Source organism: Gobius niger (genome assembly GCF_951799975.1).
Source record: "Gobius niger genome assembly, chromosome: 9".
Classification (NCBI taxonomy): Eukaryota; Metazoa; Chordata; class Actinopteri; order Gobiiformes; family Gobiidae; genus Gobius; species Gobius niger.
The window spans coordinates 21140332-21154330 of NC_136860.1; the positions used below are offsets into that span (position 1 = coordinate 21140332).

The 13999-nt window shown below is 42.7% G+C and overlaps 1 protein-coding gene across 1 annotated transcript in view; it reads right to left on the minus strand.

Moving 5' to 3' along the window:
• LOC306967680 (cyclic AMP receptor 1) overlaps positions 1 to 13999 on the minus strand; it is a 57024-nt gene that overhangs the window by 10650 nt on the left and 32375 nt on the right. The window contains exon 12 of the mRNA XM_079562784.1: positions 7215 to 7362. Within this exon, the coding sequence (XP_079418910.1) occupies positions 7215 to 7362 (148 nt within the window). The remainder of the gene's footprint in view (positions 1 to 7214; positions 7363 to 13999) is intronic.

Sequence of the window (13999 nt, forward strand, 5' to 3'; positions counted from 1 at the left end):
AGCACCCCAAACAGCTACCGGTGAAGACAGCTTCTCTATGTCACTACTCATGGCTGAACTCGCTAAACACCAAGCGAATATGGCATTTCTAATTAAGGACTATTAAACCTCTTCAAGACTCTGTAAATGCACTGCATGGAAGTGTCAGCGCGTTTCAAACATGTCCAACTTCAGCAGAGGTGCACGTCAGGGAAAACTTTGAGAAGTTAATAGAGGCCAAAGTCAAGATAAAAGCCCTGCAAAAGCAGAACGAGAAGCTGTTCAACAGAATCGAGGACTTGGAGACCCACTCACGTAGAGCAAACCTACGCATACTCAACATTCCCAAAAAAAGAGAGTACGAGAAAGACAATATTGTCTTTATCTCAGAGTTGATATGAGACGTCATGGGACCAGATGTGTTCCCCTCACCCCCTGAGCTGGAGAAAGCACATCGAACCAGACCACCCAGGACCAAACCGAAGCCGTTCATTGTTTCGCTTTCTCCGCTTCCAGGACCGGGAGGCGGTTCTACGATGGAGCAGGCACCACCAGATGAAATAAGGGGATCATCTATTGAGAGTGTACGCGGACATGAGTGTAGCCTGCCTTAGCCAGGAAACAAGTTCAAACCCGTTAAGGCTTTGCTATATAAAAAAGGGGTGCAGTTTTGTTCATTGTACCCTGGTACACTAAAGATTGAGTACAAAAAAAAAAGTAAGTAGCAAGTGGCCAATGGCTAAAGATCTGACGGTAAGAGACACAAAAGTATCCCCATGCATAGCGTTACAAACGTTATTGCAAGATGATGCATCGTGTCAGTTTGTAAAATCTGTCTTTGATGAATATTGGACATATAATGAATGATTGTACCATGTCTGCCGTATAAAGCCAAGCACATTTGAAGTGCCATCAGCGCTGGAAATACTGGACTTTTCTCTTTGTTCATGATCAAATTTTCCAAGAGAACGGTGGTCTACAGGTACATTCATTTTTATTAAAGTGTGTTAAGAACTTCGATTATATTTTTCTTCTAACGCGCATGTGTTCAGTCAAGTCAAAGCGCTGCCCACACAGCGACTCCTCCTCGAAATGTGGCCGTGTTTAGAGCCACCCGGTGTTCGAAGCTGCTCTGAGCTTGGTTCGTGGTGGCTTTTGATACCTGCGCATCGCTGTAAAAGCAATACATTAGGCACATCATTGTATAAGCTGCAAGGTTCAAAGGGCGGGAAAAAAGTAGCGGCTTATAGTCCGGAAATGATGGGTCTCAGCATTATCCAAAGGGGGCGGGGACTCTGTAAAAGTGCCAGGATGTTGCTCCCATCTACAGTCTATATAGAAATGGAAGTTGGAAGTTTTTTTACTCACAAAGATGGCCTTTTATTGCCAAATTTAGGTAAAATGTAAATCAGAATCTTGAATGTAATTGTATAAACTCCATTTATTTGGGTAGTGTAACAGGTCTTATACACACTTTAATATTCAGTCAAATGTAGAATTATCCATTAAGTAAAAAGTTAAAAGTAACAAAGATTGACCAAAGAGCTGCACACAAATAACTTATACTGTACTTCCTGATGAATCTGAACATTATTTCTGTTTGATGGCTTGATAGTTTTATAGTTTAGAGCAGGCAGACTTTTTGAGCATCCTTTGAGTATAAAGAACTATTATCATGACATCACGTATTTTGATGTATGATGTGCGAGAAGCTAGCGCCTCTTCTCCAAATGCACATAGATATTGTGCAGAGAAAAAAATACAGGATGAGGAAACACAGAGCAAGTGAGCGTGAGCCAAGTGTGACAACTGCGAGTGGAGGCACGATCGCTGGCTGGTGGGGGGTGATGAGGTGGAGACTGGAGCGAATGCACAGATTCGTTCTGCTGAAGGAGGAATGTTTTGACGCTGTCACAACGCCCTCCACTTCCCCACCCTTCTCTCCCCCACCAATCTCACACCTGATGTGTGGGGGCTGCTGGGAGTAGCATGCCAAGATGAATAACAACCGGCTGTTAGTCACGATAGAGCACGAACACACACGCCGGCTGCCTGTTTCTCTCTCTCCTCCCCTTGAATTCAATCCACGCTCTACTCCTTTTCGCTCTTTCTTTGACACACAAACAGCATTTTCTCTGTGATTTACGAACGCATGCGATTTCATTTCACTCCTCTGTCTCCGTCTTCCTTTCTCCACTAACTGTGGCGCAACATTGACATTTGGGTTGAAGGTCATACCACACATTCCACATGTCAATGCTTCGCTTGTGACCCGTTATCAGCACAGTTGCTGATAGTAAAAAGGCGACAGTGTTCCTGCACAAACTACGAACGGATATAGATTTCTTATTGACTGTTGTCATTGTTTTATAGGAGTGGTACCGGGCGGGACTGAGCGGTTTGAGGGTGTTTAACACAGCCTAACTGAACCGTTCTTCACTCAAACGGGATGTCCACCTCTGTGGTATGGTCTGGGACCCGTTCAATGAAAGAGGAGCAACACATAGATTGGATGAGGGAGAATGCACTGTTGAGAAAATACTACAAGGCAGTTTTGGGGATCAGCGACGTATTCCATGAGAATGGCAAGTTAACAAAGAGCTAAAATGTTTAGCAGAACAGAGCTAGCTTATTAGAAACAGCTGTTTCGGGTTGGGCACTCACTTCGAGAATACCAATGATGCTTTCCTTGTTTGTAAAACATTTTGTGGGACTAAGGATGAATAGCGTTGTCTCGATTTTGATATTGAAAACAAAACTTGATTCTCAATGCCGATTTTGATACAACAGCAAAAAAAAAATCCCCTTTTAAATATATACTATATTTGCTGTAGGGAACGTTTGTCTCTTTGTACATCTAAGTGATAAATAGTCACATTTATATAGCTCCTTTCTACTCAAGGCGTTTAACATCAAGGAACCACTCATCCATTCACACTCACATTCACACACCAGTGTACACAGACACTGGAAGCAGGGTGGGTGAAGTGTCTTGCCCAAAGACACAACGACAGTATGCATCTGCGGGATTCGAACCGCCGACCCTCCAATTACAAGACGACCCACTCTACTATCTGTGCCACTGTCACCTCAATCATCTGCACCTTATTATCTGGATTACAGAATCCTCAATACTATATATGGTTTCAGCATGTTCTTCAAAAATCATTGTAAAAAGGTGCAGTTTGTTCTCTCTAATTCAATGCTTTGCATCTTTATGAATGAGCCGCAAAGCTAACAGTAGCCAAAATCGCAAATTCTACTTTTTCATCAAAACGGCTGCTTCTTTCAACATGGTCTAGCAGCGGTAATCAGATCCTGCACTTCGACAATGGATGCATTTTGTTTTAGAATTTTATTCAGGGTTTAAAGGATAAGGATTATAAGGATTTTTGACATAGGGCCTCATTTCCTAGTTATCCGGAGTGTTGCTGATTTCTGGAGATATTTTTTTTTGTAATTCATGCAGTTCTTTTATTTGAAGAGTTTCGTGGCGCTAGACTTGTGCTAGGCTAGCGCATTTCTATGGTATCAGCTACACTGCATTAAAAACAGTCTGACACACTCCACAGTGCACCTGAGGCAAATCACTTACAACGCCAGACTAACCGTATAAATGTCTGTGTCGATAGAATAATTTTTGGAATATAACTGACCTTGCATCACATGAATGATCGCATTTTGAGGGACTATTTTCTAGCAGATCACTCCACCGCTGCGTAGCTTACAATCACGAAGGTGATGCTGCTCAAATATAAGGTATTTTAAATGCAAAATGGTTAAAACGACACAGACATTTATATCGTTATTCTGGCGTTATAAGTGATTTTCCTCAGGTGCACTGTTGAGTGAGTCAGACTGTTTTTAATGCAGCTAGCTGATATCGTAGAAATGCGCTAGCCTTGCATTACCCTAGCGCCACGAAACTCATCAAATATAAGAACTGCTTGAATTAAAAAATATACATCTCCAGAAATCAGCAACACTCTGGACAACTAGGAAATGAGGCCCTATGTCAAAAATCCTGAAATATCCCCTTAAGTGAGCACTTTTAACTCTCGTTTAAGTTCTGGGCGCAGTCGCAGATCTCTTCCTGTTCTGGCAGCGGAGCAGGAGGAGGAGGTGCCGCTCTCTGTGCTCAGCCCGGAGGAAACACAGAAAGTACCTGTTCAAATGAATATCTAGCTTCGATACCACTTTTACTATCGTTTTAGTATCGAGGAATCGATTTTTTGATAACCCTACGGATGAATAATAGCCTTTGGCTACAATCCGGCATTTATACATTCATGTAGATCAGGGGTCACCAACGTGGTGCCCGCGGGCACCCAGGGGCCCTTTGGGGCATGTCCAGTAGCCCTTGGGACTTTTTCTAAAGTATAAAACACTTCATTTTCTTGAATCTAATTCTTAAAATTACAGTTATTTAGGTTCTTGTGACTCAGTATGAGTTTAAAATAAAGCTATTTTAATATAATATGGGGTCAATATCCTATAAGTGAACAGTGTACGTTTAAGTCTTTAGGAATTTTTTTTAACTGGTAGCCCTCGAACAACTTAATGCTCTTAAAGTAGCCCTCAGCTGAAATAAGGTTGGTGACCCCTGATGTAGATCATGTTCATTAATGGACTGTCCCAATTAAATAAATAAGAAAGCATCTAACACTAGTTTGATCCATTACATTGCATAATGAGTTGTCAAGAATGTAGTACAGTGAGGCAGAGATGCGAAATTAATATAAAAAGGTGTTGATAAACAGGAAATAATTCTGCTGTCGCTAGATCATAGACAAGTTTAAAGAACAATCAAGGTGCTCATATGTGATCCATGCCCTACTGCTCACATTGAAAGTCGCCTAATGTTGGCTGAGAACTGAATTTTTTAGAGTGTTCAGTGAAAAACGACCTATGAGAATCGTGGTGCATAAACAAAATGCTGCATATCATATTGCATATTGCACTACGTTCTTCTTTTGGTAATAGTGCCATGCACATTTCCAACAACACGGACTAACCAGGAATTGCTTTAAAAGAATGCGAGTTTCAGAAAAGGTATTCTGTCATTCTTTTTTCAGTCGTGCTTGTATTCACTGAAATTTCACAAAAAGTTAATTGTTGAAACATTTCTTTCACTTATAAGGATACAGTATTGTAAAGATAAAGTTATACTGTGCACCCTAACTAGAAATTTAGGGCTGAAAGGCTTTATGCTACTAAGGTTGTTAAAATTCTTCTAAACTACTAAAACCAATCACAAATCCCCAGCTAAAGAAAAAAGGCTTTGAAAAAGACTAACACTTTCCGACCGGTCTCAACAAGAAATCGAAATTCCTAAAAAGTGTGATAATTTTTTTAATAAAGTTGGGCTTTTTATGTTGTTTTTGATAAGGAGACAGGCTGAGCAGAGACTGTAAAGAATAACTGGATACTGAATTGGAACTAGTGGGGTTCAATGTTTCACTGGTCAACAAAGTCAATGTGATCTTATGGACAGACGAAATAGTTCAAAGTAATGATCCTTACGTAATTAATAGAGGTGAGAGAAGAAGGATATTGTTCTCATGATGTATTCCGTAGATTTTATCTGAAGAAACATAGTGTCAGACTGCTGCATAGGTGAAGCAGACATCAACTCTTTACAGACAGGGTTTCCCATTAATGTATGAGTTTATTGCAGCCAACCATAGTCTATTTTTAGCTGGTACAGACTCATTTGTCTGATTTCTTTCTTTTTTGTTTTTACCCGCATAAATGTCTGACAGCAAGCGCTTCAACTGCTCAAGAATAGGCGTTAGACAGGTGGCCTTTGGTGCTGGAGGAGTCGTGTAATGTCTGCCCATCTCTCCGCTATATTCCCTCTGCAGTGGCCTGCGACTGCGGCTTTGAGCAAAAGCAGTGATAGGTGCGTGCTGTCGACATGTCATCTGTATTTTACAACAGAGCACTGAAGTAAACAGGAAAGACTCATTGTGACCATTGAAAGTGTGCGTTTTCTCAGTCGCTAGAGCTACCGCTGCCAGGCTCTAGAAAGAAACTGAATGTGGATGCGCGCTTTGTGTTTCACACCGCGCTCTACATTATGCGAAAGCTTAAAAGTTTCACAAAGCAGCACACACACAGTGGTGTGCACGCGCTTGTGTGCTCTGAAAATTCCAGACCTACAATTACAGAATTTAAAACACACGCTTCAAATTTAAGACCTAAACCCACATTTTCAGCAAATTTAAGACTTTCTAAGTAAGTAAGTAAGTAAGTACTTTAATTGTCATTGTACAACAACCAACAACATTGGGCTCAGGTGTTAATCCTGAGCCGCTAGGCCACATGCTCACCAGCATGAAACCGTAGCACCCGGAAGAAACTGGCTGGCTGCTTTCAGTGTTCTTCTGATCCTCTGAAACAGGATCAGAAGAGCGCCTCTTGGGTTTGACCCTGTTTTAGAGCATGGTTTCCTGCACTGTTCAGCTCCCTCCGCTCCACAACAGTCTTTTTTAAGGTCTTATTTTACAAGTCAAATTTAAGACCTTTTAAGACCCTGCGGGAATCCTGATTTATTGTTTTTTGTCAAAGTGCATCAACAAACCTTGAAAAATAGCAAAGGCAATCATTGTAAAAAACTGAAAAGTCACTCTAAATCAAATAGATTTTTTGCCCAGCTCTAACCTATACCGATGGTCCCACTCTGGCACTGGTATCAAAGAGCATAGGAGTCGCTGCGTGGCAGAAACGTGATCAAAACACCAGCATGTGTTCCCTCTACCCCCCATCCCCCGCCCCACCGCCATATTCACTCAAAATTCTGTGGGAAACACTAAGAGATAATCTGTTTGCTGGCACCTGTCATGTACCGAACTTTTCATGATGTCATATCATTTGCAGCAGACTTTTCCCACAATAAACAAATGGAGATTTTAAAAGGTTACATTAAAACAGTTGGACACTATTGGTTGTTAGATGGATTTACCATTAGTAACTCGGCAGCTAATATGGATCCACGGCTTTTTTTTTTTTTCGCCACTTTTTTCAGAGTCAGGTTGTTTACTACTTATTTATATCTTTTCAAGTGTGCACTGTGCAGTAAGACAAATTCATTATCCCATAGTTGGATTGGTTGGAGTATGTTGAGGGTCCACCCTTCTTTAGTTGATAAATACATTTTTCAATACAATTCAACTTTTTAGTATAAACAAACAACAGTCTTTGCAAAAGGGTTAAATGCTACAAAACAACTGTACCTGCATGCCAGTGGGGCTTAGTAGGCTCCACCAGTCTCTGTCCAGCCCAAAGACGAAAGAGTTCGCCAAGCCATGAAGCGGAGCAGATAACACATGCAATAACGTCAAGGTGAAGGATGGATCTTTTGGGTAGAAGGCATTGTGGAGCCTGGGGAGAGAAAAAGTAGCACTGAATTTAATTATGAAAACAAAAAACATTAATCAATAAGGCAAAGAGAGGTTCAGGGATAGCGATTGAAAAATGATGTACGTAACCGCACAGGAAAAACAGACATTCTGAAATGCAGGGTTGACATGAAGAGAAAGACGTGAACTGGACAAGTGAGTGGCAGAGTGAGGGACGGGGTGAGAAGGAGAGGTAATGAGAGCGGGCGAGTAGAGGCAGCGAGAGGACGGAGAGAGAGGGAGGAGAGAGGAGGGTGAAAGAGCCAGTGAGCTTTATATCAGCGTTTAAGAGCCCATTAGGCAGCGTGAGACGGCTGGCCTGACACATTCTTGGCTGCTGCTTCGACAGCACGCAGCACTTTACAAGGACAGAGAGGAGTGTAGCGCTCAACTCTCTTCCTCTTTTCCGTTCCCCAGTCTCTCATCTCAGTTTTCTGCTTCTCCCGACAACAATTTTCACCAGGCCATCATTCCCTTGCTTTTCATTCTGTGCACGTTTACAAGATGCTTCCAGTCCGCGCTCTAATATCTTTTCCGTATCTTTGCATTTGGCCTCATCTGTCTGGATATCTCATTTTCATCATGACTCACGAGGAAGATCGTCCATCCAATTCCCATCGATGTGTGTACCACCCCGAGAGCCTGGGGCATGACTAGGGGGAGTACCTGACATTGTGTGGTATAGCCGAGAACTAATGGCAGCCTCCGAGAAGGATGCTGCTCAGCCATTAACCCTGGATTAACCCTGTATTAGTGCTGCTTGCCGGGTTAGCCTGCCGCTAATGTCTTTTATTGATCTATTAGCGAGTGAATCAAACTGTGCACACCCCACAACATTTTCCATGTGTGTATGCTTCCCAGATTGGCCCAAGCAAGGTGATCTAGGTGACCGTGGAGGTTGACCTCAGGGTCAAAGGATTCCTCCCTTGGCTCCAGTCTCCCGCAAGAAAATAAAACACAGCAGCAAACGCAGCAGTTCATTTGGAGGATAAATACAATATAATTTTGCAGTTGCACCTGATTGCACAAGACTTAGTTGTCTCTCGACTCAAGAAGTGCAACAGTGTCAGTGTATGGCAGCCTCAGGTTTCATGAAGACATGTTGATCTTGATTTAGATTAGAGAATATGGCCAAAAAATATGCCAACAAACACAGCTGATTTAATTTTGCCCATCCTTTTGGATTAAGAGATTAAATAAAATGTTTATAAAGCTCTTAAAACAATTTAGTAATAGCCTGACAGTAGGCCAATGTCTTTTGTTTAATGGCTATCAATGTAACAATGTAAACTTCTGTCTGCTTCCCTGGTCATTCCACACTGAGACTGGAGCCAGTTCTCTTTTTATTAAGCTGTTACCAGATAAATACATTAATCATTCCACTTAACACATAACATAAAAAAGCCCTTGCGCTCCAACTGTGTCACATCAGGAAGAAAAGTTGTACTCGATCATTTCTTTACTTCTGCTAATTCTGAGAGCTGCAGGTGAACAGCTCTGAAGATTATAATGGAGATTCTCCAACAAATCTGGTAATAATCCCCTCTTATCCTCTTTTGCGGCATGAGGTTGTGCGGTTTATTTGCTGTTAATCTGTTTCCATTTACCTTGCAACTAGCCTCTGAAATATTGAAGACACCAAAGGTCATGCCGACCAAGCTCTGGGGACAAACCTTTAATGGGTAGAAAACTGCTGTGAGGGCAACAACTAAAAGTCTCAAATAAAACAGAGTGCAGAGTGGCGTGTCCTGACGCTTGTCAACGCAAGGAGTAAAGAGCGCTTTAAAGTGCCACAGCCGGTTTCTGGGTTAGTCCTGTATCTCCCAGGACCAGACCAGCTGCTGCTCCCATTCATTTCACTTCCTATTAAAGGTGAAATAAATCAGGAGTCCCCACACAACCTCCATAGAGACGAAGGAAAAACACACACATTTACGCACATAAAGGAAGTTGGATGCAAACTCCCTCTTTCTCTCTCACGGTTCAGAGCGCAGACGGAGGTGTGTGGCGCTTGTCTGTGCTGCGGGCGTCAGGTGGAGAGCGAGCACAGCGAGTGTGCGTGTCTGCCAATGTGCGTGTGCCTCTCTGACAGCGCAGCCGAGAGAGTGTGGGTCTGTGTAAAAGAGGGGCTATTTCTGGCGTCTCATTTTTTTCCCCTGCTGCTGCAAAGAAACGCGATCGGCGTCCGGGAAACGAGAGCTGGCAGCAAGCAATCATCTGCCTGCCACACACACGCTTACCCACCCACCCACACACACACACACACACACACACACACACACACACACACACACACACACACACACACACACACACACACACACACACACACACACACACACACACACACACACACACACACACACACACACACACACACACACACACACACACACACACAGCACCTCGCAGCGCCGAGCAACACGCGCCATGGCAACGGAACAGCCGCAATTAGAGGCATAGAGCCTTTCCTCTCCATCGAGGGAGAGACGGAAAGTGAAATGAAAGGAAGAAAAAGAGTGGGCAAGAGAGGGGGAAAAAAATAAGTGCAGAGATTAGAGATGCTAGGGGGAAAAAAATGTAAAAAATTCAGTTGTTATTACTTTATTAAAGTATATGAAACATGCTTTCCAGAGCAGAGTTTCAATAGAGTTAAGGACTTGGGTCTTACAGAACTTCTATGATTATGTGCAAGTATCTAATCATCCAATCAACTTGAATCTGACTGGAATGCAACGGATCATAATAAATGGTAGAAAATGGTAGCATGGAGCTAACAACAATACACTGCGTTCCAAATTATTATGCAAATGACATTTTTCTAAAATTGTCAACTCAAATGAGAGTCAGCATAATTTTCAAGTCTTTAACTGGTAGAGGATCATTTAAATGTGGTTGAAAAAATCTCCCAGTGATAACAGTGTTTTTTTCCAAAATAAATCCAGTAAAAACCTCAAAATCTACTGTTCCAAATTATTATGCAACTCATCGTTTCAATACATTTTAAAGCTTGTAATTAACTGAAAATGGTCATTTGTTGAATGTATAGCATTAGGAGGTCATATTTACTGAAATCAAAAGCTATTTCAATCAAAAAAATATTAACAGGTCAAGTTATATTTTACCATAGGAGCCCTTGTGTGATAGCAGTTTCAAAATTCTTAAATCCATTAAACTTGTGAGTTTTTGGACAGTTTCTGTTTGGATTTCTTTGCAGGATGTTACAATAGCCTCCCAGAGCTCATGTTTGGATGAAAACTGCCTCCCACCCTCATAGAGTGTTTTTTGTTTGTTGAGGTTCCAAAGGTTCTCAATGGGGTTGAGGTCAGGGGAGGAGGGGGTCCACATCATGAGTTTCTCTCCTTTTATGCCCATAGCTGATGCAGAGGTATTCTTTAGAGTATGACATGGTGTGTTGTCATGCATGAAGATCATCTTGTTAGGGAAAGCACGGCTCTTCAGGGAGCCTAAAGGGGCCGACCAGCTCTCTCACCATGATTCTGGCCCAAAACATGACTCCGCCCCCTCCTTACTGACGTCACAGCCTTGTTGGGACATTGTGGCCTTTCACCAACCATTCACTACTCCATTGATTTGACCATCCAGGGCTACACGGCACTCATCAGTGAACAAGACTGTTTGAAAATGATTCTTCATGTGCCGTTTCTGTTCAGGAGCTTCAATTACCAGTTTAGGTGAAGCCGAATAGAAGGTTTATTTTTTCTATTTTTTCTATTCTTTTTCTTTTCCTTATTGCTTGAAAATGATGGTCTGCTTAATAATGTGGAATGTCCTTTTTCAGTAGTTTTTCCCTTAACTGGGCTTACCTGATAACTACTCATCCCAGGTCTCTGAGATTGATGTCAGTGATTCAAAGAGCCCTGAGACACAACACCATCCATGAGTTTCATTTCATTTTTTATCTTTTTGACACTGAAATACAATTTGCATAATAATTTGGAACACGGTATGTAAAGGCCAGGCTCCAAAGACTTTTATTGTTTCTAAAAAATACAGCTTCGTCTATGACAACTCTGGAGAGAGAATCACATTTTAATCATTGACACGGCCTGGCGAACTGACGAGGCCTGTTGCCACTCCGCCCCGGGGCAGACTTTTTTTTTTTACTTTACTGGAACATGCTCTGTAGGGGGACCGTGACCCGCCACGATGGATTCTCTCTCAAATAGTGTTATTTATAAAAATTGGGAGGAGTGAGGAAAGACAGTCTACTAATACTCCTTTATGTCTATATGGACTAGCCTCGTCAACCCGCTTTCTATTCAAAATAGAAGCATCTTGGGCCCTTGTAACCATCTCCATCATCCATCTATCCATTTTCTTCCACTTTATCCGGAGCCAGGTCGCTGAGGCAGCAGTTTGAGCAAAGAATCTTCCACGCACACTTCCTCCAGCTCTTCCCTGTTTCATGATCAACTCCGCTGCGCACAGCTCTCACACAGAATTAATGCTCTGGTCAAATATTCCACCAAATTCTGTCCTTTTTTCACCACAGACAGCGGCATTAGCAGCACAGCGTGGTCTGTTTTTTTTTCTCTGTAGTGGAGGTTATGCAAATAAGCCATGTGGGCTTTTGTTCTTGTAAAGTGTAAATGAAGGTGCGTAAAATTGCCATAAGTTAATAGATTTCCCGTATTAAAACCTTGAGATGCTGCTGTGGCTCTAACACTGGTTTCTTGGTTTATTTGGTTTATTTGATTTATTTGGTAGGGACAGTGCATGTTCATGTGGCGCAGTTGGTTGAGCGTGCTGTCTCATGACTGGAAGGTTGTGGGTTTGAATCCCAGCTCCCGCAAATGCACACTATCATTGTGTCCTTGGGCAAGACGCTTCACCATACTTGCCTCCAGTTCTTGCGTACACTGGTGTGAGAATGGGTGACTGGTTCTTTACTGTAAAGTCCTATAAGTTGAGTCCATTTACCAAGTCAGATTGTAACCATGGGCTAATTTGCATCCATTGTCCCACACTTGCACTCTCAAACACACCCTCATTCATCCTTGCCTAATGTACATGTTTTTAGTGGTTTACCGGAGTACCATGAGGAAACCTATGCAGACACGGGGAGAACATGCAAACTCCACACAAAAAGGCTCCGTCCTGGTGGGAATCAAACCCGGAGCCTTCTTGCTGTGAAGCATTAGTGCTAACCGTGCCGCCACTGGTGTGACCTGCTTTATACTTCTACGCATTTATAATATTATAGCTCATATTTTTATTGAATGAAATGTCACGCAGCAAAACTTCACACTCGCGCACTTAGCTCAGTTCAGAAACCTCGGAAACCTAAGCCACGGTTCCACATAACGCTTGTGTCCCGCACGCCTCGGTCTATGTACTCGCCTTGTCACATATCGACGCGCGAGGGCTTCCGCTAGACAAGGCCCGCAGTTGCTGTGGGCGGCGCACCCACAGATGCGCACGCTGTTCTGAAGGAACGGCCTGAAATGTTTTGTGAGCCGCGTTGAGAACAATGTGGACAAATGCTGCCACATTGTTCTCAACAATGTGGCATTGTTGGTGGGGTTCTGGTGGGGTTTATGGAATTGTTCAACTTTTTCAACAGCGGTATGATGTGAAATAATAAATCTGTATGTTAATAGTGAGGGCTGTCTTCTCTCCTGTTTGCCAATCACACGGCAGCAGTCGGTTCCCATTACATTAGTCTCGGTCCAGCGCGCTTTGGCCACAGCCAGAGGTCGGTCCCTAAAATTGCACATGGTCAGACCGGTTTGACCCTGACCTCGGTAGTGGAGACGCTCGCCAAACCGTGTTATCCAGGCACTGGGCTGGGTAGGGTCTGCCAGTGTAAACACCCCACTAGAGACTTGTGACTGATGAGGAAAATCCTGAAGGTTCTCTTCTAAAGGAGCTAGATATAGGAAGCATCACAGCTTCCTGTAATAGCTTAAACAACAGAACATTTGGATGTTCCTGGTCTTGACTGACGATGACGCACATCTGGGTCAACGATGAGAAAAAGAGACTTCTAGGCTTATTTCCACTTTTTATGTGCAGTCCCTCTAGTGTGTCCTAGGTCTTACTCGTCTCAATGGGATACCCCGGAACACCTCCCCAGCAGGCATCTGAAATAGATGCACGAGCAACCTCAGCTGGCTTCTCTTAACGTGAAGGAGCTGTAGCTCTACTCTAACTGTGCGCCCAGCCATCCTGCGAAGGAAACCAACTGCTTGAATCCACAATCTTGTCCTTGATCCAGGTCACATGACCATTTTTTCTACCTTTATTTAAAGGAACACTGCGCAACATTTTATATCATACTGTCGCCAGCAAGACAAAACATGATCCTAATGACCAGCTAGACACAGATAGCGCTATTATTGCAGTGGGTAATCAAAGAATGGATTTGGATGAGGATCTAACCTATCTCATATTTGGCTGTCTTTAGTCAACATCTCCATGGAGACGAGCTGGAGTGGTCCCCTCTCCTAGTAAAGTTACATTTTTTTCAACAATAAAAATAACTGTGTAAAATAAATGCTATTTTTTTTTCTGTTTATTGAGTGAAATGTTACACAGTGTGGCTTTTAACCAGGAAGTTCCTTGAGATGAATCTTTTTTTCGAGGGAGACCTGGCC